The sequence below is a fragment of the Musca domestica genome, unplaced genomic scaffold (assembly GCF_030504385.1).
Source record: "Musca domestica strain aabys unplaced genomic scaffold, Musca_domestica.polishedcontigs.V.1.1 2, whole genome shotgun sequence".
Classification (NCBI taxonomy): domain Eukaryota; kingdom Metazoa; phylum Arthropoda; class Insecta; order Diptera; family Muscidae; genus Musca; species Musca domestica.
The window spans coordinates 35,452,860-35,479,652 of NW_026712249.1; the positions used below are offsets into that span (position 1 = coordinate 35,452,860).

Consider the following 26,793-nt stretch of genomic DNA (forward strand, 5'->3'; position numbering starts at 1 on the left):
ATTAGAGACGTCGATGCATTGTTTGATGTGCATTGAAATAATATAGTATTTCTTTACGTCGGAAGCATTTGTGAAATAAATGGGGTTTAACATTTTTATACCCTCCACCAGACTATGGAGGGCATATTAACTTTCTGATTCCGTTTGTAACACCTCGAAATACTCATGTCAGACCCAACAAAGTATATACATTCTTGATCAGCGTACAATTCTAAGTCGATTTAGCTATGTCCGTCTGTCTATCCGTCTGTCTGTCGTCCGTCGGTATGTTGTAATCACGCTATCTTTCGAACGAAATGAGATAGAAGGCTATAATTTTGTACACATGTTTATTTTTCAAGTAGGCAGGTTAAGTTCGTAAATGGGCCATGTAGGTTCATGTTTTCATATAGCCCCCATATAAAGGTATCTCCCGATATTCGGTGTTTTGATGATTTTAGCTACATTATTCACCGGAATTGTTTCAAATTTGGTATTTGAAGTTCGAAATGAATACTACAGCCTAAGACAGAAAATTATCTGTGCCCACATATAACGGTACATCCCGATATTCGGTATTTTCCTGAATTTAGCGACATTATTGACCGGAATTGTTTCAAATTTAGGATTTGAGATTCGTAATCTATACTACAGCCTATGACAGAAAATTGTCTGTTCAGGTCCACGCCTTTGTGTAGCTTCCATATAACGGTACCTCCCAAAATTTGGTATTTTGATGATTTTAGTGTCATTATTCACCGAAATTGTTTCAAATTACGTATTTAGAGTTCGTAATGGGAACTACAGTCTGTGAAAGAAAATTGTCTACGCCGGTCCAGGACTTCGCATAGATCCCATATATCAGTACCTCTCTATATTCGGTATTTTGACGAGTTTAGGTACAATACCCACCGAAATTGTTTGAGATGTCGTATTTGAAGTTCGTAATGGATGCTATTGCCTGTGGCAGAAAATTGTCTATGCTGGTCCAGGTCTTCGCACGGCTACGATATAACGGTACCTCCCTATATACGATATTTTGTTGATGTTAGCTACATTATTCGCCGTTTATTTCAAGTTTCGAATTTGAATATGGTAATGGCTTATGACAAACAATGCCTATGTAGGTCCACGTCGTATAGACCCCAAAATAACGGCTATATTCGGTATTTTTAAAATTTTAACAGCATTTTTTAAGGATTTTATTTTTTGAAAATTTCCGAATTCGTTACAACTGGTGGAGGGCATTCATAGTTTGGCCCGGTCGAACTTACTGCTTTTTAACTTGTTTTCTATGCACCCGTATATGTACTATGCGTATGCGTGTTATAAAGCTGGGCTTATGGAAATTCGTACTAAATGGTTACGTAAAGTTCTAAAATGTACTAAAAATTTAATACTTTACATGTGACAAACGGAATGAGCTGGAATTCTGAATTGGCATGAGAGTCACTGATGGGGTGTGGGATAGATGTACCAAGGGGCACGAAAGGTTCTAAATTTAAACTAAACATTTGATATTATGTGGACGTCGATCGTTTCGAAATGCGACCTATATTTGTACGAAAAGTACTAAATGGTATTAAATGATGTATTGGGTGAATGAATAGGGCTAGAATCTTCAAATTCGATATTGTGGTCTCTGTTAGAATCTGTAATTGAGATATGGAAGTGGTTTTGGAAATATATAATAAAATTGTACGTAAAGTACTAAACGGGACTAAATTTGATGTTGGGTGGAGGGTTGGAGCTGGAGTCCATAAATTTGATATTGAGATCTCTGTTAGTATCTGAATGAGATTTGGCGGTAGTTTGAAAATGCATTCTATATTTGTATGAAAAGTACTAAATGCTACTAAATTGGGTATTGGGTGAATTTTATATTGAGGTCTCTACTGGTATCTGTAATTGGGATATGGAGATGGGCTGGGCTCCTCAAATTTCATATTGAGGTCCCTATTGGTATCTGGGGTTGAGATATGAAAATGGTTTGGAAATGCGTACTTTAACTGGACTAAGAGTCCTAAGTGGTACTTCTTGGGTATTGAGTGAGGGGATAAAGCTGAAATCCTCAAATTTTATATTGAGATCTCTGTTGGTATCTGGAATTTAGATATGGAGGGGAATTTGGAAATGTGTACCATAATTGTTCATAAATTACTAAATGGTACTAAATTCGGCATTGGGTGAAGGGATAGGGTTGGATTCCTCAAATTTGTGTCTGTGGGTCTCTGTAATTAACAATAGCACCATATGATTCTGAATTTATTAACGGAGGAAATTACTGAGCTGAAATCCTGAAATTTTATACATTGCATGAAGGAATGAAAATCATGAAATCCTTTAAAGGTGATGTCTGTAATTGGAAGAAGGGGGTGGTTTTGGAGTACGTATTTCCGAAACCACCTCCTTCTCTGAACTACAGATACCATCCAAATGAACATACGAAAATTGGAGCATGGAGCTGAACATGGCACGAAAATCAGTGCTGGGATATATAGTTGAGGTGGGTTTGAAAATGTGTACTTTATTTGTATACATGTAAAGATTATGCTTGGTACATAGTATTTGCCGGGTTGAGAAGTTCGATTTGGTCTACGTTTTCCTATAGCCCCCATATAACGGTACCTCCCAATATTTTGGGATGATTTTAGCAACATTTCTATGAAATTCAAATTTCGTATTTCAAGTTCGTAATGGGTACAAATGTTTATAGACCTCTATCTTTATACAGACCCCTATATAACGATACCTCCCGATATTCGGTATTTTGATGATTATAGAGACATTATTCACTGGAACTATTGCAAATTTCGCATTTGGAGTTCGTAATGGGTAATACCACCTAATACGGAAATTTATCTATACAGGTGCACGTTTTCATAAAGCCCCTATATAATGGCACCTCTCTTTATTTATTATTTTGATGATATTAGCGACAAGAATTGAATGAATTGCGTACATACAAAGGAATTCAGCCTGGGAAAAGTTTATCAAATTTGGTGAAAATCGGTTAAGATATATCAATAAGTTCCACATGTATGTTTCATCCGATATTGTATTTTAGTCCCTCGCACCCGTAAAATGTTCTCCAATAAAACGACATTTGGTCCCTGTTATCAGATACAGCATAAAAATACCTCTTCTAAAGTTTATGAAGATCAGTCCATATTTGGATATAGCTCCCACTTATATTTTCATCCGTTTATTGTGTATTAAAAAGTGTTACATAAGCTCACATAAGATGTATATTGATGAATATCGGTTCTGTTCGTCAAATTTAGTAGTAATCGATTAAAAGGAGGATTATATCTGCTTTAAAGTCATAATACGAATTCATAAATGATCATACATTCCATATAAAAACATGTATTTGTTATGGATAGCTCTATTAAATATGGATATCATAAAGTCGCCCCGCCCGACTTTGAGCCTTTCTATCCATTTATTTTTTTGTTTTTTTTTCTGATTCACTTTCGAAGAGGTCCCCACCATCGTAATCTACGTTCATTAACAAATGTTACATGACCCTTTCCTTTTTAAACTGTTTTTTTTTTTCAATTTTTCTCCGAACTCACATACACCTAAATTCCGCGGCAAACCCTTTTTTATCTCCAGAGGTCTATGAATACAATTAAACAGAAGTCCTCCTTCTTTATCACTCCTTCCTTCAAAATATTCCTACTAATTTGCATGTTCATAAAAAAGAACGCTGGTGGGCTGATGATGAGCCGCAAGGATGCTTTTAGCACATAATTACGAAGACCAGGAAGAACAGAAGATAAGAAAATGTAAACAAGAAAAAAAAAACTGGAAAATAAAAAACATTTAACGACTATTTGCACTACGCAAGGATATTTTAACAAATAATGGTTGACTAAATAGCTACGGGGCAGATTTAAAGAGAAAAGAAGAAGAAGAAGTCGACGAAGCGCCACACTAGACAACAAGTACTACAACAAAAATTCCAACACAGACAGACAGACAAATTAACACAAACCTACTTTTTTATGGCCAAGCAACAAATATTTAAAAGAAGAGAGAAGATAAGGAGCAAACGAGCGATTCCCTCCCATTTTGATTGTGATTTGTACTTCAAAAATTCCTTTGGCATGAGTCATCTCGAATCACTGCCAATGGCATTGGAATCCAACAAGGGGGAATGAATGCGACTGAGAAACAACATTGAGTGTAATTACCTGGAAAGAGTAGCCGGAGAGAGAATGGCCGATCGATAAGGGGTTTCTAAACAAAACCTAGAAGACCTAAGACTAAATCCACCAATGTGTGGCCAGTGGGCATGCAATAAATGCAAACTTCGCCAAGAATGCAGCGCAGCATATGGGAAAATTGCGGGAAATTTTTTAATTCAGTAAACAGAAATTTTCTTATTTTCCGCGGAACGCACACACACACATACATATGTGGTCATATGTATGTACCTTGATGTGGGATGTTTATTTGTTTCCTTTGGTCTACCAAAGACCGATGGCCACAATGTTTGGTACCATTGGCTGGCCAGCTAACCCAGGAGATATTTCGGTTCATAAAAACGCGGTTTAAATCATGGCCAAGGGAAATTCTAATCGCCAATCGTATAGTAGCAATTTTACAATTAGCCTATCATTTTGGAATAGAGAACCAAGGAACAGGGAGAGAGAAAGAGCGAATGAGTAGCCGTAGCAGCTAAATGTGCCAAGGAAATTCCTTTAATTACCACTAATTAGAAAATCACTAAAATTGTCCAAACACGCTCACGAAGCGTATGGCCAAGCGAACGACATGTCGGCGGTAACAATGACAACAGAATCGAGTTTGTTTTACTAACAAATTATGACAATTTTTTTTTTCTTTTCTTGGTTGGCAAGGGTAAATAGCTAAAAGGGTATTTTCCATAATTTACTAACGGCAGCAGGGAAAAGAGAGAGAGAGGGTTTAACAGGAGTGGTTGCTAATTTTTCCATTATTTACCCCAGAGAAATTGTTTTTATTTCACTTCAAATAACAAAAATATGATTTGGTTAATCAGGCTTAGGAAGCGCATATTCCGAAATTAGCTACCGCATATCTAGGAAGTAACTAATCGTTTGGGGGGTGGTCCATACCATTTTAGCTACCATCGTTTGGCAAATTTGTTAATCTTTTAACGGAAATAATGGGTAATTGGTTTTGTCAGGATTGGGTATGGTTTTATTCATGAAAATTTTCCATTGTATAGCTTTTCCATTTCGGCGATAGAAGGAATAAATAAGAAAATTTATGAAGATATGCATGGTTAGGAGATCGGAAAAATGTCTGTAAGTAGTATTCCGAGCCGTAAACTGATGATCTGTTAAAGAAAAAAAATAGTGAAAACAAATATAAAGGCAGCCAAGTTCGGCTGTGCAGAAATTTTAGTACGTTCCACCATTGGGACGGAACTTGAAAAATATGAAAGCAATTGAAATATATTCCGAAAATCATGAAAATTCTGAATATAGGAATATTGCTTTATATGGTGTCCATACCGGCAATTGTCTTTCATAGTAAAAAATATTCATTGCGATCTCTGAATTATAAATTTTAAATAATTCCGGTGAAATTTTTGGATAAAATCAACATATACCGATTTTGAGAGGGACCATATGGGAATTCTACGAAGACGTGGACCCGTATAAGAAAATTTACGATAATTGGAGGTGGTATCCATTACGAACTCCAAATACCAAATTATACCCTCAGCCATATGGCTACAGAGGGTATATATCATTTGATACGGCCAAAACGTGCCTAGTCGAAATAACGGTTTTAGACCCTAGGTTTCTTTGGACCAAATCCGTTTCAGAAGATTTGGAGGATAATCCAATTTTGCTCAAACTTTGCGAATCCTTTGCGAAAATGGACAATATCGGTCCACTCCATCAAGTACCTCCCCCACAAAGGGTCAACATTTTGAGTAAATACAACTCTTGTAAAATGTGATGCAAGAGTCCGATTGCCTTCAAGTTTCACATATCCCAATATTTTTATTAACCCTAGGTCTGGTGTTAAGAGGGAATACATCGGTCCACTCCTTTTGGTACCCCCACACAAAAGGTCGAAATTTTCCAAAAATTTATATAAAATATATTTTTTGCACAGAAAGAGAAACGATTACCCAATTTTTCTCTAACTCTGCAAATCCTAATATTTGCGTCAGTGCTAGGTCAGGTGCTAAAATGGACAGTACCGGTCCACTCCATCAAGTACCTCCCCCACAAAGGGTCAACATTTTGAATAATTATAACTCTTATAAAATGTGATATAAGGATCCAAACGTCTTCAAATTTTACACATTCCAATATTTTTATAAACCCAAGATCTGGTGTTAACATAATTTTATTTGTCGAAACTTTACTACTTGCTATGCTCAAATGTTTCTCTTAATAAGAAGCCTGATAGGAATATGAAATTTATCGGAATTTATGATTTGGCATAAAATTGGACATAAATATCCTTTCTGGTAATTTTGCCCAATATCTCGCTCAATATTTTTTATTTGTATCAGATGAAGTATAAAAATGGAATATCTCGGTAGACTATGTATGGTACATCACGCACATTTTAACATTTTCTAAAAATTATTACATATCTCATATAAAGTGAAGGAGTGAGTCGATATAATCCATACCAGGAACGTTGGAATATTTATATCATATTTTTGGGTCTGATGCGAAAAGGGCAATATTGGCCCATTCCTTCGGAGCCGGCACTAGTTAAATATATTTCGATTATTTAATCGAATATAGGCATAGGGTATATATCTGTCGGCAATACCGACTGATACTTTTTAACTTGTTTTGATACAATTTCAGTGAACAATCTGACGCAAATCATCAAAATATCGAATGTCTGGGTGTAGGGTTGTATGGGGACTACCAAAAATTCTATGGGCCTCAAATGCATCTCGACAAAATATAATCTATCTACTTCATTTCGTTCGGGGTCTAAAATTCTTAATTCGTGGGGTTACAGATGAAGGGTAAGTAATTATTCTCTCCATTTAACAACTTAAATGGACCTTTTATTCCTTCTTGAAAATGGTATTCCATCCATATACGGGTTGATTTTTACATATTTTAATTTAATTTTATTGAATGAAAGCAAAAAACGTCGGAAATATCACTAAATTTTAGAATAAGTTTAGATTTGTTCGAATTGGTCACCTTTGGCACGAATTATGGCCTTCAATCGGCCATTGAAACCCTCACACGCCGCCGCCACGTAACAATTCTTGTGTGGCACGTGCTGAGTGCGATGATGCTGTGTCCTGTTGGAATGTCCAAGGTCTGCGTCCAAAATCTTTGCGTGTTCAAGACTTTAATACACCCTCCAGAAAAAGATTCGGCATTTATTCTGATGCCACCGTCGATATATACAAACGTAGAGCGACCATAGGCTGTTATGGCGGTCCACACCATCCCCATGGCCGGCGCTTGAGTTCTGGTGACCAACCGAAGGTGCACGTTTTCAGCTGACCTCTTTGGCAAGTAAACACGATTATTTTGTTTGTTAACAAACTGCTGGACAACTAATGTCTCCTCATCGGAGAAAACCAAATTCGGCAGTTCACCTCTTTCAGCCAAGCGAAGCAACTCTTTAGCTCTTTTGAGTCTATTTTCTTTCTGTTTGTGACGACGTGTTTTCACTTTGAAGCTGGGGTAGGTTCAGCGGGGGCCAGAGTCGTCACAAAAATTTATTTGTTAGGACATAAAGAGAGAGAGAGCGAAGCAAAAATATTTTCTTAAAACGTTATAAATTTATTTCCTTAAATAACACTAAACACTACACTAAACACAATAAAATCACGTTCAGAACGTTTTACGAAGAACACTAAATCACAAAGTTCAGTCGAAATGTTAATAAACGGGTAGCAGTGGTGGCAGCTTGGCACAGCGGCGGCCCGATGAATAGGCGAGCGACGAATAGAGTGGCGGCAGCTTGGCACAGCGGCGGCCCGATGAATAGGCGAGCGACGAATAGTAGTGGCGGCAGCTTGGCACAGCGGCGAATAGGGTGGCGGCGGCTTTGGCACAGCGGCGGCCCGATGAATACGTCAGCGGCGAGTAGTAGTGGCGGCAGCTTGGCACAGCGGCGGCCCGATGAATAGGCGAGCGACGAATAGTAGTGGCGGCAGCTTGGCACAGCGGCGGCCCGATGAATAGGCGAGCGACGAATAGGGTGGCGGCGGCTTTGGCACAGCGGCGGCCCGATGAATAGGCGAGCGGCGAATAGGGTGGCGGCGGCTTTGGCACAGCGGCGGCCCGATGAATACGTCAGCGGCGAGTAGTAGTGGCGGCAGCTTGGCACAGCGGCGGCCCGATGAATAGGCGAGCGACGAATAGTAGTGGCGGCAGCTTGGCACAGCGGCAGCCCGATGAGTACGTCAGTCGCCGTCAACGCAGCCCGAAGAATAGGGAGTATTGCTACAGCCCTCACTCGACCCTGCGTTCAGTCGCCGTCAACGCAGCCCGAAGAATAGGGAGTATTGCTACAACCCTCACTTGACCCTGCGTTCAGTCGCCGTCAACGCAGCCCGAAGAATAGGGAGTATTGCTACAACCCTCACTTGACCCTGCGTTCAGTCGCCGTCAACGCAGCCCGAAGAATAGGGAGTATTGCTACAACCCTCACTTGACCCTGCGTTCAGTCGCCGTCAACGCAGCCCGAAGAATAGGGAGTATTGCTACAACCCTCACTTGACCCTGCGTTCAGTCGCCGTCAACGCAGCCCGAAGAATAGGGAGTATTGCTACAACCCTCACTTGACCCTGCGTTCAGTCCAGTCCAGTCACCACAAATAGTCAAGGCTTATTGTTTGGCTTACTAAGACTCAATTCAACCGAGGTTGCGCGCCTTTTCTTCCTCCCAATCACACTTGACTTACCAGCCATCAACAGAAGACTGATCTCGATTGTGTGAAATGCGTCTCCTTTTATACCTTTTTGGCTGGACAACGATTGTTGTTTTCTCATGACAGCAGCTGATCCCAATCTGACAGTTTTGCGTAGTTCCGCCATTTGCCACCAGGGGTTCCAATGTTGTATTTTAAGTATACTTCTTTCTACTAGGGGACCTGTGTGACCGTTAATATTCAAATACATTTAAATTACATGACCCTGAGTAGCTGTTAGTTTAATTCATAACTTAAATATTTTAATTCATTTTCAAACAAAAAATATAATTCATAGTTGATGTATATAACATACGTAAGTAAAAATGGTATTTAAAATAATAATGTACCCCAAAAACGAAAGCATGACTTTTGGGCGTTACATGGCATCTCTTCCTCCCTCTGATTTTTGATTCCTTGATTTGCTTTCTCTATTGCTATTGGGTTTCAATAGCCAGGAAGCCCTAGGGTGTTATGTAACCTTTTATTTCTCCGACATGGGCACTTTGGTTCGACTATATCTCGGTCGAATAGGAAGGTATGTTAGAGACCAATTGCAGAAGTTCGGAGAGATACCTTCACTACCCCGTCTGCTGATATTATTATGCGGTACTGCTTGCCATCTTGTTTAACAATTCGCTTCAGTTTGTGTCCCTTTTTCCAATTGTTTTTAAACTTCTCGATACGGATTTGTAGGTTTTCGGGATAATTTGGCAGTTCGAGAAATGTGTTATCGTTCACGGGATTGTCTGTCGAGGACGATGGCGTTGACTCAGTTGGGATTTCAGTGACTGGCAATTTGATCGTACTTGGTGTGCTATTATTCTCCTTACTGGGTATAAACACTTCATCGATGGAAGGTTGACTGCTACACAATGTTGGCTGATGAGGTGTCATCGTTTGGCTTGTGGATGATGATGAAGACGACGAGGCTGATGAGGATGAGGATGACGATAAAGACGACGAGGCTGATGAGGATGAGGATGACGATCGGGAAGACATCGATGGTGATGACAGTTCGACAACGTGTCCCGGCGTTCCTGGTAATGATTTATCTTCCTTCACGTTGGGGGACCTGTGATCGTCCGATATGACGGCAGCATTGGATTGCGATGGAATTTGTACGTCATCACTATGCAACAGATTTGCTTGTTCGGTTATGTTATATAGCGGTGATGATGGAGGAACACCAACCAGCGTCTGCCATTGGGTCCACCACTCAGAACTAGGATCTTCGGAAACTGTCACAAAACTACTTGCGGTCGATCTGGAGTCTTCTTCTAAATGTGCGAAAGCATGTGAGGATGAAGTAGGAACCTCCTCATGTTTGTGTGAGGTGTTGGATATTGAATGGATATCTTCGGTGTTGATCTCTTCCCCTATCGCGGGTGTGGGTGAGGGCGTACGATGATTATCCGGCGGTGGGTTGGTTATTTCATATATTGGATTTTCCCCGGAGTCGGGGACCAAAAGCTGCACAGTAACTGTTCTCTCATAACAGCGAAATCCGAGATATTTGTATTGGCTATCTTTCTGACGGACAAATCCCAGACCATACCTTTTTGGCGGAGACGAGGAACGTTGATCTTCGTTATCCGACTCATCCAGCGAGGAATTATTCGAGGATAAGGGTGACTGTGCTCGCCGAGTCACTGAGGTTTCTAAGTAACCGTAAAACATACGCCGACATTCTTCATCCATTTCGAAATTTGATTGAGATTCACCCGACTCCTCCATATTGGGCCGAGGAAGAGTTGATGCGTCATCTGAGTCACGACACCATTCTTTACCCGGTGTAACAGGCATTTCTGAGCACCTTGAAGTGGGTGTTGAGAGCACATCGGAAGCCGGCTTAAAGCTATTTGGCGAACCAAAACACGGGCGTAGGTTGGTGTACGCGGGACGTCACTACTAGGCTGGGTTTCCTCGTTCAAAGAGTCAGTTTCATCGATATCGTCGCTGTTGTTTTCGGTCGTGTTACACTTTTGCTGTGGAACGTCATTCGGGGTTGTGCTGCACATTCGGTAAAATATTTGGTGCTGGGGCGATGAGGATTGACTGCTACCCTCTCTTGGATTGGGCTTACGGTATTGATTTGTTCTCCTCTTTCGGCTGGTACTAGGACCTTCGTCTAAAAATATTGTCCTTCGCCTTTGAGCCTCGACTTGTTCCAGATGAGCTCGAAATTTCTCCTTCGCCCGTTTGAATTTTTTCGTGTTGGGGCTATCTTGCTCCATCGTGCTGTTGAAATTTTAAGAATTGCGATGGTCTTTGAAGTATGGGCTTATATTAGGACACTGATTAGTTTGGGTATTGTCAATTTAATGTCTAAAAATAAAATAAGAAATTATAATGAAATGGCATCACATAAACGTAAGTGGAACTACAATCAACATTCTACTTCTATGTCTACAATTTAATTTTGTTCTTCATAAAAAGGCTTAATTTCACTTAAGTGCGCGACGCGGGTGATGTTGTCTTTTCCTCGGACTACAACGATTACTGGAGATTGGAATTTTTGTACGACAAACGGCCCTCCGTATTTGGGCGCTAGTTTGGCGGCGAAATTTTCGACGGCCTTCGACTGAGGATGTAGACGAACTAGAACTTGCTCCCCAATCTTTGGTTTCCAAACTCGTCGTCTAAGGTTGTACTGTCTCCGCTGGTTTTGAGATGCTTTTGCCAAGTTTCGACGCACTATCTTAAATATTTCTTTCAACTCCTGGGCACGGTCTTCTGGTAAGACTATTCTAGCACCAGTTCTTGTTGTGAGCTGATCATATAATGCCTGGGGCAGTCGCGGTTCTCTTCCTTGTGTCAGGTATGCCGGCGAATATCCAGTGGATTCTGATGCACTAGTGTTTATGGCTAACATTATTTCGGGCAGCATATCGTCCCATGTATTATGTTGTTTCGAAACTTGTGCTATCATTGTTTTCACTGTCCGATTTGTCCTTTCAGTAGGGTTCTCTTGCGGGGTGTAAGGAGCCGTAAGTTGATGCTTTATACCCATTTCTGCTAGGAATTTTTCGAATTGGTTGCTAGTGAATTGGGTTCCGTTATCGGTTATCAATATTTTTGGAACCCCATATCTAGAAATAATTCTTTCTCTGCATGCCTTTATTAATCCCTCTGTCGTAGCCTTCCGCAATGGAACCAACTCCGTCCATTTTGAGAATCTATCCATAATAACGAGTAGCATTGAGTTACCGTGCTTAGATCGCGGTAGGGGTCCTACGAAGTCCGCACAAATAGTGGCCCATGGCTCCTCCGGGATTCTTATCAACATTTCCCCTGCTGGTTTCTGTTGGCTGACTTTATATTTTTGGCAACATTCGCACTGCTGGACATAACGTTTGATGTCCTGGAACATACCAGGCCAAAAATATCGGTTCGCCACCTTGTTGCTAGTCTTTCGCACTCCCAAATGACCTCCGGTGACACTGTCATGATTTTCTCTAAGGACCTGAATCCTTGATCCGGTGGGCACACACAGCTTCCATGGTGTGCAATCTTCATCGTTTATTTGCTTGGGAAAATGTCGATAAACATTTCCCTCAATGATTGTATAGTCTGGATACTTCTTCGGATTCTTGGTTATGGTTTCCTTCAACTTTTCTAGCCATGGGCACGGACTGGTGTCATCTTTTACTGTGGCTAGGTCTAACGTTTCCAAAGGTGTTCTCGAAAGCGCATCTGCCACAACGTTCTGTTTTCCTCTACGGTATCTGATCAAAAAATTATATTGCTGTAGCTCGAGAGCCCAACGTGCGAGTCGACCTGTAGGGCTTTCAATAGAATTTAACCATTTTAGGGCCAAATGATCGGTAATAACTATAAACTGGTAACCCTCTAAATAGGGTCTCATGTGTCTGATGCCCCACAGTATGGCTAGACATTCCCTTTCAGTCGCTGAGTAGTTCTTTTCAGCCTGTTTTAAATGTCTGCTGGCGTAGGCTATGACACGTTCCACGTTATCTAACTCCTGTGTTAGAACTGCTCCAAGGCCATAGTTGCTGGCATCAGTTTGCAATATGAACGTCTTTGTGAAATCCGGACAAGCCAGAACGGGGGCTTCAGTTAACTTTGCTTTTAGGTCTGAGAATGCTTCTTGTTGTTCGGGACCCCATTTCCAATGTTTTCCCTTTTTAAGAAGACTAGTCAATGGTTGTGAAATTGTTGCAAACTGTGGGACAAATCTTCGGTACCAAGATGCTACTCCAAGAAATCTTCGTACCTCCTTTACCGATGTTGGAGGTTTCATTTCCACTATTGCGGCAACTTTATCTGGATCCGTCTTTATTCCCTCGCTACTCACAACATGGCCTAAATACTTCGTTTCTTTTCTGAAAAATTCGCATTTCTCAATGTTTATTCTCAGGTTAGCTGATCGCAATCTTCTGAACACTTCTCTCAAGTTCCGCAAGTGTTCCTCAAACGTTTTTCCAATGACGATGATATCGTCAAGGTATGCAAAAGCGTGGGGGTCCATTTCAGGCCCAATCACACTATCTAATGCCCGTTGGAAGGTTGCCGGTGCTGAATGCAAACCGAAAGGCATCACTTTCCACTGATATAGACCTTTACCAGCTACCGCAAAGGCCGTGTATTTTCTGCTCTCCTTCGCCATAGGTATTTGCCAATATCCGTCTTTAAGGTCCAGGCTACTCACGTATTTGGCATCCCGTAGTCGATTCAGTATTGTGTCGATGCGGGGTAAAGGGTAGGCATCTGGAACAGAACGTTTATTCAATTGGCGAAAATCCATACAAGTTCTCCAATTCCCATTTTTCTTTCTGACTAATGTGATGGGGAAACAGTATGGGCTTGTAGACGGCTCTATACATCCTCGTTCTTCGAGCTTTCTCACTTCGGCATTAATCACGGCTTGCATTGCAGGATTTCGCGGAGCATATCTTAATTTAATGGGTCGATCGTCGGTCATTACAATCTTATGTTCAGCTATTGACGATAGGCCATTTAATTGTTGGAACTTAGGGAGTTCCTGTGCCAGAAAATTTTCAACGATCTCACATTGCGTTTTACTCAATTCATCGTTTAAGAATTTAGGTCTGGGGGATACATTATTCGTAGCTGTCATTGTATCTATTACCTCTTTTGATGGGGTTTCCTCTCCTATAGCCACGGTACAATGCTCCGTTGAGGTGGTTGGCTTACTTAATTTGACACTTATACCGGCGCAGTGAATGGTCGTGTGGAACTGTTTTAGAAATTCCAATCCCAATATGATGTTTTCCTTGAATTGCGGCATGATGAGAAATGTAACATCTGAGCTTTGGTTTCCAAATGTAACAGGTAACACTGTTGATCTTGTGATGTTCACCGTGGTGCCGTCTGCGAGGATAACATTTGCCTCATGCCGTGAATAAGTAAACCTTTTCTTGATTTTTTTCGCAAATTCTCTTTTTATAAAACAGCTAGTGGCACCAGTGTCGACAGTTGCTTTAATAGCTTTCCCCTCTATTAAGACAGTTGCAGTAAGGCGATATTCTTCACATTGCAATGATGTAACATTCTGGTTACTCTTCTTTGCCGGGGGTTCATCCTGCTGCGTTTCTGGATTGGATGAGCTTTCGTTTAGCACTTGGTCACCTTGATTGGTGCAATACAGGTTATTTCTAGAGTTGTCCGCACGTCGATTATAGTTTTGTTGATTTCGAGGCTGTTCTGACCGAGAATTATTTGGTATGCTTTCGAGTTCGTCTGCCAAGGAGATCAATTCCGAAAGTGTGATAAAGTCTTTACGGCGAATGTACCATTGATAATCCGAATGCGCGTTTCCAAAAATTCGTTCCAATTTTTGTTCTTCGGTCATATTGGTGTGCTGCATAAGATGCTGTATAGAGAGTACATATTCCTTAAACGGCTCCTTATTACGCTGTATCCTTCTCCTAATTTCATCCTCCAATTTCTCAAAGTATCTCGGTGGCAAAAAGAATTTCAGAAAATCACTCTTAAATTCGTTCCAGGTAGTCCAGTGTCGGTTGTTGTTCCTTAGCCAGATTAAAGCTTTACCTCGTAACAACTCTGGCATTACTTTAATTATTTGATTCAATTCCACGATGTACATTTCAGCCATTTCTTCTACACGTTCTACGAATCCAATAGGGTCCATTCCATTTTCAAAAGTAATATTCCATTTTCGGATTTGGTCGAGAATTACGAGTAACGACGAATTATTGGATGGCTTGGGCGGAGAATCTTTTTGAAATCCATATTCGGGGTTTGTTGGCGACATCTTCTGTACTTTTTGATCGTTTGTTACCCCTGTGCTTGACTCTCCATGTGACCTTTCCGCGGAAATGTGGGGAAGGGCGTACTCTGTTTTTATTGGGGATAATACTATTGCTTCTGCTCCACACGGTGTTACGGTTATAAGGGGTTGTTTTGTGACGGCTCGCAATGTCGGCGATTTGGTCGGACTGGTACTTTCATGTTTGTTCTGCAACTCTATAAGCCGTCTGTATACATCGGCTTCATGGTCGTTGTGGAGAAATTTAGCCCATCTTTTTCGGAGATCGTCCACTTTTCCAACTGGATCAAGATTGAATTCAGTAAGATATGTTACCAAGTCTTCTTGCTTTAGCATATAGGCCCAGGAGACCTTCAACATTGTCTTTTCGTTTGACATTTTTTTTTTTTTTTTTTTTTTTTTTTTTTTTTTTTTTTTAACTGTTTTTTTTTTTCACTGGGTTTTTATCTGTATTTGTCTAATTATTGTTCACTCATTTATTTATTCTTTCTCTCTTTCAAGTCCCTGCTCGGGCGCCATTGTGACGACGTGTTTTCACTTTGAAGCTGGGGTAGGTTCAGCGGGGGCCAGAGTCGTCACAAAAATTTATTTGTTAGGACATAAAGAGAGAGAGAGCGAAGCAAAAATATTTTCTTAAAACGTTATAAATTTATTTCCTTAAATAACACTAAACACTACACTAAACACAATAAAATCACGTTCAGAACGTTTTACGAAGAACACTAAATCACAAAGTTCAGTCGAAATGTTAATAAACGGGTAGCAGTGGTGGCAGCTTGGCACAGCGGCGGCCCGATGAATAGGCGAGCGACGAATAGAGTGGCGGCAGCTTGGCACAGCGGCGGCCCGATGAATAGGCGAGCGACGAATAGTAGTGGCGGCAGCTTGGCACAGCGGCGAATAGGGTGGCGGCGGCTTTGGCACAGCGGCGGCCCGATGAATACGTCAGCGGCGAGTAGTAGTGGCGGCAGCTTGGCACAGCGGCGGCCCGATGAATAGGCGAGCGACGAATAGTAGTGGCGGCAGCTTGGCACAGCGGCGGCCCGATGAATAGGCGAGCGACGAATAGGGTGGCGGCGGCTTTGGCACAGCGGCGGCCCGATGAATAGGCGAGCGGCGAATAGGGTGGCGGCGGCTTTGGCACAGCGGCGGCCCGATGAATACGTCAGCGGCGAGTAGTAGTGGCGGCAGCTTGGCACAGCGGCGGCCCGATGAATAGGCGAGCGACGAATAGTAGTGGCGGCAGCTTGGCACAGCGGCAGCCCGATGAGTACGTCAGTCGCCGTCAACGCAGCCCGAAGAATAGGGAGTATTGCTACAGCCCTCACTCGACCCTGCGTTCAGTCGCCGTCAACGCAGCCCGAAGAATAGGGAGTATTGCTACAACCCTCACTTGACCCTGCGTTCAGTCGCCGTCAACGCAGCCCGAAGAATAGGGAGTATTGCTACAACCCTCACTTGACCCTGCGTTCAGTCGCCGTCAACGCAGCCCGAAGAATAGGGAGTATTGCTACAACCCTCACTTGACCCTGCGTTCAGTCGCCGTCAACGCAGCCCGAAGAATAGGGAGTATTGCTACAACCCTCACTTGACCCTGCGTTCAGTCGCCGTCAACGCAGCCCGAAGAATAGGGAGTATTGCTACAACCCTCACTTGACCCTGCGTTCAGTCCAGTCCAGTCACCACAAATAGTCAAGGCTTATTGTTTGGCTTACTAAGACTCAATTCAACCGAGGTTGCGCGCCTTTTCTTCCTCCCAATCACACTTGACTTACCAGCCATCAACAGAAGACTGATCTCGATTGTGTGAAATGCGTCTCCTTTTATACCTTTTTGGCTGGACAACGATTGTTGTTTTCTCATGACAGCAGCTGATCCCAATCTGACAGTTTTGCGTAGTTCCGCCATTTGCCACCAGGGGTTCCAATGTTGTATTTTAAGTATACTTCTTTCTACTAGGGGACCTGTGTGACCGTTAATATTCAAATACATTTAAATTACATGACCCTGAGTAGCTGTTAGTTTAATTCATAACTTAAATATTTTAATTCATTTTCAAACAAAAAATATAATTCATAGTTGATGTATATAACATACGTAAGTAAAAATGGTATTTAAAATAATAATGTACCCCAAAAACGAAAGCATGACTTTTGGGCGTTACATGTTGCGGTGTAAGTTCTTGCACTTTTTGGAATTTCAATGGCTTTACGCCGAGTTCATTTTTCAATATTTGCCGAATGGAATATTGCGAGCCATTTTTCGGCCACTACGATTGGGGATTCGATCAATTCGCTTCTTTACTTTACTGCTGATGTTGCTGTCTTTCTTCCGTCCACTTCCTTGACGTCGGGCGGCGCTACCAGTATCACGGTAACGAGCGATGTTACGAAACACAAATGAATCACATTTAAATGCTGGAGTGCTCGCTCTAACGATAGCCATTTATGGTTTTCCAGCCAAATATAAAGAAATCACACTATCACGCTTGAATTCCATCACGAATAACTTTTTTTCGGGAAAATTCTCACCAAAATGCTTTTTAACAGCTGTCGGACGAGTGGCTTAGAAATGACAGCTGTCTGAAGTTATATAAATTCCTGGCGTTTAGGTTCGATTTGGACTATTGACATCTGTGGGGCCTGCCTATTGTAGAGCCTTATGACAAATAATTTTGGAGAATATTTTGACTTGCTACTATCCTTTTTAAACCTTATATGAAAAAGGACCAAAAAATATTCCATTGTTGACTTGCCTTTTAACCTTTAAATTTTCGACCTATATAGATTGACTTTTGGTGTCTTCTGGTACCTATAGTAGAATTTTATGAAAAATAAATTTGTACAATATTCTGACAGGCTATGACCACATTTATAGAGATTTTTTAACAAGTTAAAAAGCAGTAAGTTCGGCCGACCGAACTTTGAATACCCTCCACCATTTGGAACGAATTTGGAAATTTTCAAAAAATAAAATTCTTAAAAAAATCTGTTACAATTTTAAAAATACCGAATATAGCCGTTATATTGGGGTCTATACGACGTGAACCTACAATAGGCATTGTTTGCCATTAGCCATTGCCATACTCAAATTCGAAACATGAAATAAACGGTGAATAATGTAGCTAAAATCATCAAAATATCGTATATAGGGAGGTACCGTTATATCGGAGCTGTGCGAAGACTTGGACCAGCATAGACAATTTTCTGTCACAGGCTATAGCATCCATTACTAACGTCAAATACGATTTCTCAAAAAATTTCGGTGGGTATTGTACCAAAACTCGTCAAAATACCGAATATAGGGAGATACTGATATATGGGGCCTATACCTGCATAGACAATTTTCTGTCACAGACTGTAGTTCCCATTACGAACTCTAAATCCGTAATTTGAAACAATTCCGGTGAATAATGACGCTAAAATCATCAAAATACGGAATATCGGGAGGTACCGTTATAAGGGGGCTATATGAAAACGTGGACCTACATGGCCCATTTACGAACTTAACCTGCCTACTGGAAAAATAAACACGTATGCAAAATTTTAGCCTTCTATCTCAATTTGTTCGAAGATAGCGTGATTACAACAGACAGACGTATAAGGCTAAATCGACTTAGAATTTTACGCTGATCAAGAATATATATACTTTGTTGGGTCTGACATGAGTATTCCGAGGAGTTATAAACAGAAAGACAAAGTTAATATACGCTCCATAGTATGGTGGAAGGTATAAAAAGGTTCAAAAAGACCCCTTTCAAAGAATCTTCATCCGAAAATTTCCAAAAGTGTGGAAGATGAGGGAAATTGTCCCTCTGTTTTGATAACTTTGCAATGTAAACGGCGATACTCGTGTCTTCTATTCTTAGCTCACTTTCATAATCTGCTGAATTTTCCCTGAAATTATGGGAAAGAATAATTTTGTCGCACCATGTAATAGTGTTGTATATTGTGTTGCATAGTGTTCTAATATAAAACTAACACCCGACGAATCCTTCTATATCCTTTATATCCCTTTAACAAAATTATTTTTAATTATTTAACATTTCTTACGATTACCAACAACATCAAGTGCAGTAATAAAACGAACTACGTAAATGCCTTCTAACCAACATAAAAATACGGTTGACATTTCTTTGAGATTCTGGGCCAACTGAAACAAGGATGTAATACAAGAAAAGGTAAAAAATATCTGAAGGGCATTTTTATTGCCCGGTAATGACAACCTCAATGAGGGTTCAAGTGAAATTCAATATTCCACAGAAAAATGGGAGAAGGAAAGTGAAGAAGTAAACAATTTAATAAAGATTTTCAGTTGAAGGACAAATTTCATTCTATTCTCGTTGACATCACCCATCACCCATCTCACCTCAAAACCCATATCCTCGTCATCATCAAAGGACTCTGGATAATGAACGAATATTTATGTCCTATTACATTTTGAGGTACGCACCGATAGATGATGACTTTGTTGTGTGTTGTTGTCACACAATTTGCGTACGGAAACGCTAACCAAGATGAGCAATGAATGTAGCATTTTTGCCCAAAAAAAAATATGCCAAACAATTCTAAGTGGTTGTTGCTTTGTCCGAAGGAAGCAAAAAAGGCTTCCATGTTTTGAAGAAGAAAATAAAATTTGTTCGGCTCTTCGTTCATTAGACTGTTTGTCATTGAAACTTCAATGGGATTTTATGACCATGTTTTGCAGCCAAAAATATCCATTGCTTCGTTCAACCAAATTCTTTGGCTTGACATTCAACCATTTCGGTGTTATTGTCAACTGTCCTTGCCATTCGGCTAAATGGCTAACCGGTCAACCATCCATCCATCCGTCCATCCATTTGTTAACAATTCCATCCTTGCCCTTTTGATTTATGACTTATTGAAATGTCACCGTTTGCTCAGCTTCAAATACGTGTTCAATGGCAAAGGTGGACAATTTGTTCTGCCCTTCGTTTTTTTTTTTTTTTTGGTGATCTACAATTTTCTCGAAAAATTCAATAGATTTTCTCGAGCGAGTGCTCTAAGTTCGTTGTGAATTTATAGGGCATTTCGGGTAGGGATTACGGCGCTTTACATAAACGCCATTGAATATGAAAACGCCTCTTTTATTGTCGATCGCAAAAACAAGGTCAGCGATATTCAAATCGAATGCAACAAACAATGCCCAATGCGGCTGCGTAACAAATGTGTCATTGTTTTTGTTAGCCGAAATGAGCGCATGCGCTTTGGCTGGTAGCCGAGATGCAATGAATGCACTTCAAAATTATGATACACTTGAAAATCAGAGCAGCATTCAATTGCAATTAGTTGAAGATGTTACATCCGGTTGAGCCATTGTTAGGTGATGCGTCAGGACAATAGATAATTGTATGCAAAACACAGGTGTTAAAATTGCACTTGGCTACCACAAATGTTGATGAGGCGAATTGATTTTCGTGAGGACAATTCAATTTCACAGGGATGTGCTAATTTGTTGCCATTTACCAGAAAAAAAAAGAATATCCTGGCATAGTACTAAGCTGGTCCGGCATGAGGGCACCCACAAAACTATATTTTGTCAAGAGATCTAGACCCTCAGCCAATGTTCGATTATTAAAATATATTTTGAACCTCTATGGAGCAGATTCCGGCAAAATTGCAAGAAAATCTAACATTTATATCGGATTTTATGCGATATCATAAAATCCATATTCATCTCAGGTTTCTGGTTGAAAAAAAAATTGTGAAGAATTGCTTACTTGTTTTGCAAAATTGTGACTCTTTGTAGGCGAGGTACCAGAAGGGGTTCGCAGATATATAGCATATTCGCAAGAGATCATGTGTTTGCAAAAATATATATATGTATGAGAATAGAAGAGATTTGGATGCTTATTTTCAAAGTTTTGACCCTTTATGGAGGAGGTACTTGATGGAGTGGACCGATATTGTTCATTTTTTCACCAGATCTAGCACTGATGCAAATATTACGATTTGCAAAGTTGGAGCAAACTCGGATAATGTACGACGTGGGGGAGTTACCGGAAAGAATGGTCCGATCTCTACCATCTTTATAACATGTCTTGTATTTATAGAAATATTGAGATGTTTCAAGTCTGAATGGAATCGGATGTTAATTTCGTGTTTTATGAGCTTCACGGATATTCAAATACCGACCAATTGTGGGGGAGGTACCAGAAGGAGTGAAGCGATATTGTCCATATCCGAACTCGATCTATGTTTGATACTAATATTACGATGTACCAAGTTTGGACCAAATCGGATACACCCTTTTAGAGTTATCGTGCGCACCCACTAGACAGACGGAACGGACGGACACCTCCAGATCAACTCGAATGGACTCTCTATCCATATGGCTGAGGGTATACAAGTTAAAAAGCAGTAAGTTCGGCCGGGCCGAAATTTGAATACCCTCCACCATTTGCAACAAATTTCGAAATTTTCAAAAAATAAAATCCTTAAAAAATTCTGTTAAAATTTTAAGAATACCAAATATAGCCGTAATATTGGGGTCTATACGACGTGGACCTACATAGGCATTGTTTTTCATAAGCCATTACCATATTCAAATTCGAAACTTGAAATAAACGGTGAATAATGTAGCTAAAATCATCAAAATATCGGGAGGGGGCTGTGAGAAGACCTGGACCTGCAAAGACAATTTTCTGTCCAAGACTGTAGTTCCCATAACGAACTATAAATACGTAATTTGAAACAATTTCGGTTAATAATGTAGCTAAAATCATCAACCTACCCAATATCGGGAGGTACCGTTATATGAGGGCTGTATGAAAACGTGGACCTAGATGACCCATTTACGAACTTAACCTGCCTACTGGAAAATTAAACATGTGTGCAAAATTTTAGCCTTCCATCTCAATTTATTCGAAAGATAGCGTGATTACAACAGACGGACAGAAAAACGGACATCGCTAAATCGACTTAGAATTTTACGCTGATCAAGAATATGTATACTTTGTTGGGTCTGACATGAGTATTTCGAAGAGTTACAAACGGAATGACAAAGTTAATATACACTCCATAGTGTGGTGGAGGGTATAAAAATCGTATAGCCAAATCGTCTATTCACAAAAAAGTTTCGAGATATAGGCTAATACCTTTTTCAAATTTCAGCAGATTTGGTTGGAAAATTGAATCGAAATAAACTGAAAATCTGGAAGAACCATTGTAGAGACGCTTTACGAAACAGGGACCTGCATTGAATATTTTTTACGGGTGATTGGTTTGGAAGAGATTGATACTGATCCAAGATACTGAAAACCAGAAGATATTTTTACATGGGACCCATTACTAAGTGTCAGTTGATATAGTGAATTCTCATTATCTAACAACTTACGAATAATATTATAATGAGCTTTAATAGCTAATATCGGACCTACAAATTTTATTTTAAAGAAACAGAAGTGCAGTCGAAATTCATACTCATATATTCGACGATACTTACATTGGATTGAAATAAATTGACAGATTAGTTACCTAAAAAGAGAAAAATATAGATAATAAAATATATTTATTATCAATTTAATATTAATTGTATACATTTTCTACTATTTAAAAAGAGAAAAGCACATCCTACAGGTTGAGTGATTCTCCTATAACTGATCTTCGTAAGGACATTGTCTTACGTAATATATACTATACGCATTTACCTACCTTGTGCTGTGTTAGTCTTTAATTAGCACAAAAATGGAATTGATATTTTATGGCTTATAAAATGGTAACCTTTTTAATAATTACCAAAGTGTAACAATTTTGAAAAAGGGTTCGGAGTTTCAGGAATAATAAAATTAGAACCAGGTAATCTTAACGTTTCATAAATAGCAGAAATATTTGGATATGTGTGCCAATATATGTATGACGTAATAAATAGTCAAAGGACTATTGCGGTAAAGATAATGTAAAAGGATTAGATATTGCGGTTGATTTTCTGGGGCAACAGGCTTGCGTGTAACGATTATGGGGTTTCCCATGTTGTCATTTTTTACAGGTATGTCTAATAATTCAAAAATATGAAAATTTTAAATTTTACTTGAAATTTTTACTTTTCAACGTTATAAATAATTGGAAAATTTTATCTCTTCTAAATAACTTTTAAGGAAACATTTGTAGGTTTCAACATATAAGTAAATATTTTAAGATATTACAAACAAGACTGTCTATAACTAGTAAAAACGTTATCGAGTTCGATCAAATTGAACTATTTTCAGCCTCCGCTATGGAAAACCATAAAACACTTATATATTATAATATCCTATGCACGAAGGCAAATATCTCTCTTTATAGGGTGAGATGAAAAACTGGAACCATCTTCAGACTGCTTTCATTTTTAAGCCACTCGTCCGACAGCTGTTACAAATGTTCCAGTGACAGCTCATTATATTGTTTACAAGCGTACAAAAGCATTTTTCTTTATATTTGGCTGGAAAACCACAAGTGGCTATCGTTATATAACTCCAGCATTTAATTTGAACAAACCGTTTGTGTCTCATACCAACGCTCGTTACCGTAATATTGATAGCGTAGCACAACGTCAAGGAAGTGGACGGAAGAAAACAACAAAATCAGCAGAAATGGTTCGAAATGTAAAGAAGCGACTTGATCGAAACCCGCGTCGCAGTGGCCGAAAAATGGCTCGTGAGCTGAACATATAGCAATATTCCATTGTGCAAATTTTGAAAAATGAACTTACCCCGAGCCATTGAAATTACAAAAAGTGCAATAACTTAAACCGCAACAGAAAGAAAATAGACTCAAAAGAGCTAAAGAGTAGCTTCGCTTGGCCGAAAGTGGTGAACTGCCGAATTTGGTTATCTCCGATGAGAAAACATTCGTTGTCCAGCAGTTTGTAAACAAACAAAATGATCGTGTTTACCTACCTTCGGTTGGCCACCAGAACTCAAGCGCCGGCCATGGCGATGGTGTGGGCCGCCATAACAGCCGATGGTCGCTCTCCGCTCGTGTAAATCGAACGTGGCATCAGAATAAATGCCGAATATTATCACGAAAATATCCTGGAGGATATATTAAAGCCTTGGGCATGCAAACATTTTAGCCGCAGACCTTGGACATTCCAACAGGTCTCATAACCAATGCACTTAGCACGCGCCACACAAGAATGCTTACAAAATGAGGTTCCTCGCTTCATTTCCAGCGCACAATAGCCACCAAAATCTCTGGATACCAATCCGTTGGACTATTGTGTCTGGAGTATTTTGGAAAGCAAGTTTGGCACTAAAAAATACCAAAATGTCGATCACCTCAAGCATGCGCATCGCCGGGAATGTGTAAAAATACCGCAGAGCAACATTCGGGCAGCGTGTGACGGTTTCAATGGCCGTCCGAAGACCATAATTCGTGCCAAAGATGACCAATTCGAAAAAATCTGAACTTATTCTAAATCTTTGATGTTATTTCCGACATTTTTGCTTGCATTCAATAAAATTTAGAAAAATAATGTGAAAATTATGGCGTTTGAATTTGTTGCAGTTTTTTATCTCACCCTCTATATATTATAAAATCCTATACAGCAAATACCTCTCTTTATAAATTAGAAAATATAAATGATAAATTGACAGTTTTATTAGTGATTTTTAGATTCGAGATTTTAATTCTCCAATTTTTTAAAACCACCACAAGTCATGTGGCAAAAGGACTACTCATAAAGTCATCCTAATGAGTTATTCGAATGCGTCGAAAACAGTTATGAAATAAATATCAAAGCGGATACATGTTAGGCACACTTGTGGTTACTTTAAACACCCATTGTAATTGGCAATGCAATTAATTCTGGGAATATTTCAACAGTTTAAATGCATTTCTCTAAACCCCTTTAGTAAAGCTGGCTTAAAGTGTTGTGGTTGCTTAAAAAGTCACTATCAAAATGCATACCTGTTACGTAACGTAAGCCAATAACACTGCTGGTGGATCATAGGTTCTAAAAAATTTGTGAAAACCCATCGTATTCATAAAAATGTACCCTCCTGAGCAGAATCGTTTACCAAAGCAGATTTTGTGGTAACACAATTTGGTCGATGTTACCAATAAAATAATAATCACACCCTTTCTGTAATTTTTGGGATAAAGGGGTTACATAATATTGCGTATTGTCTTGTTCACAAAGGCATTGAAGGTACCTGCATTTTACCTTGCATTTACTACATGGCAAATTATCTTATAGGAATTTTTGGCGAATTTGCGAAAAATTTAAATACATTTTATTTAGGAATTTTTATTGAAGTTTAAAAAGTAGGATCGTTTTAACCCTGGAAGAGGTGTTACATAATATTATAAAATTTCATGAATTTTTTCGTACCTACAAATGATTTCGTATAGGCCATCCACGAATTCAAATAAGAAATGTGGAAAAATTGGCAGTTAAATATTGTTCGTATTATTGCACCTAAGTGTCCACTTTGCAATTAATGGCGCAACAAATACACACGATAAGAGATCTTTCTGACAACTAAAATTTCTACATAAAAGTTGATCGAAACCTAGAATCTTTCCTATAAAACAAGTTCAAAAATATAAATCAGATATATTCGAATCATATGGACTACTTACTTATACACCACCGAACGAAAGTACCACTAAAAATTCCGATTACTAAAAATTTCTTTAGGACTGATATGGAACTTAAATCTGCACCAAATATGCACCATTTTAGCACATAATTTCTGTATTAAATCAAATATGAATTTGAAAAAAAATATGATTTTTAGCAAAATATTGGGATCTGGTAGATTTAGAAAAAAAAAAAATGAAAATTATTTAATGTTTTATGTCAGTTATGACTATTTCAAATTGCGACTCTTACTAGGCAGGACCCAAAGTGGATCAATAACTTAATGCAAGAAGTGATAGCCATAACTAACCTAAGTCATATATAAGTACGAGTATGTATGCGAAGTTTGTACTATGTCAGGTGCTGTCACCGAATCCGTGTACCAAATCAAATATAATCTCCTGCCGGTCAAGCAGACGTATATGCCTAGCTCGAGTCCAAATTTTCTGAAGCGATTGCGACCAAAGATACCTAACAAGTGCACGCTACTTCGTCAGCGAAGTGTTCACTTTAAAAATTTAGATTCGTTCCAACAGTTCGTGTCAGGTCTTTTTAATACACAAAATGCACCCTTTGTCCAGTTTTACAACAATTTTATACCACCTCATTTTGGCTACATTTGATGCGGCCAAAACGTGTTTTTAGAAATAACGCTTTTAGACCCTAGGTCTTTTTGGACTCGATCTAGCGATGCCCGTCTGTCTGGCTGGCTGGTGCGCACGATAACCCTCGAATGGAGTATCAGATTTGGTCCAAACTTCGTACATCGCAGTATTGTTAGATCGAGTTCGGAGATGAGCAATACCGGTCCATTCTTTCTGGTACCTCCCCCACAAAAGGTAGAAATTTCCAAAAAAAAAACAATATTTAACTACGCAGGAAAAGAAAGGATTTTTTCCCAACCTTGCAAATCCTAATATTTGGATCAGTGAAACGTTAGGTGCGAAAATGAACAATATCGGGTCACTCCATCACGTACCTCCCTAAAAGAGGGTCAAAGTTTTGAATAACCAAAACGATTATTAAATCCGAAATAAACATCTCGT

The 26,793-nt window shown here is 39.6% G+C and overlaps 2 protein-coding genes across 2 annotated transcripts in view; both read right to left on the reverse strand.

Annotated features, from left to right (window-relative positions):
* LOC101893044 (uncharacterized) overlaps window positions 1-26,793 on the reverse strand; it is a 365,837-nt gene that overhangs the window by 84,930 nt on the left and 254,114 nt on the right. The window lies entirely within an intron of this gene.
* Window positions 8,708-10,770, reverse strand: LOC131802246 (uncharacterized protein DDB_G0271670-like). The gene is made up of 2 exons (XM_059122118.1): window positions 9,206-10,770; window positions 8,708-9,072 (listed from the first exon to the last, which is right to left on the reverse strand). Exon 1 carries the CDS (start codon window positions 10,693-10,695, stop codon window positions 9,433-9,435), a length of 1,263 nt encoding a protein of 420 aa, XP_058978101.1. The 5' UTR covers window positions 10,696-10,770; the 3' UTR covers window positions 8,708-9,072; window positions 9,206-9,432.

Coding starts and splice junctions, on each gene's coding strand:
- LOC131802246 (XM_059122118.1), bottom strand. CDS start 10,695: ATGCCTGTTACACCGGGTAAAGAATGGTGTCGTGACTCAGATGACGCA.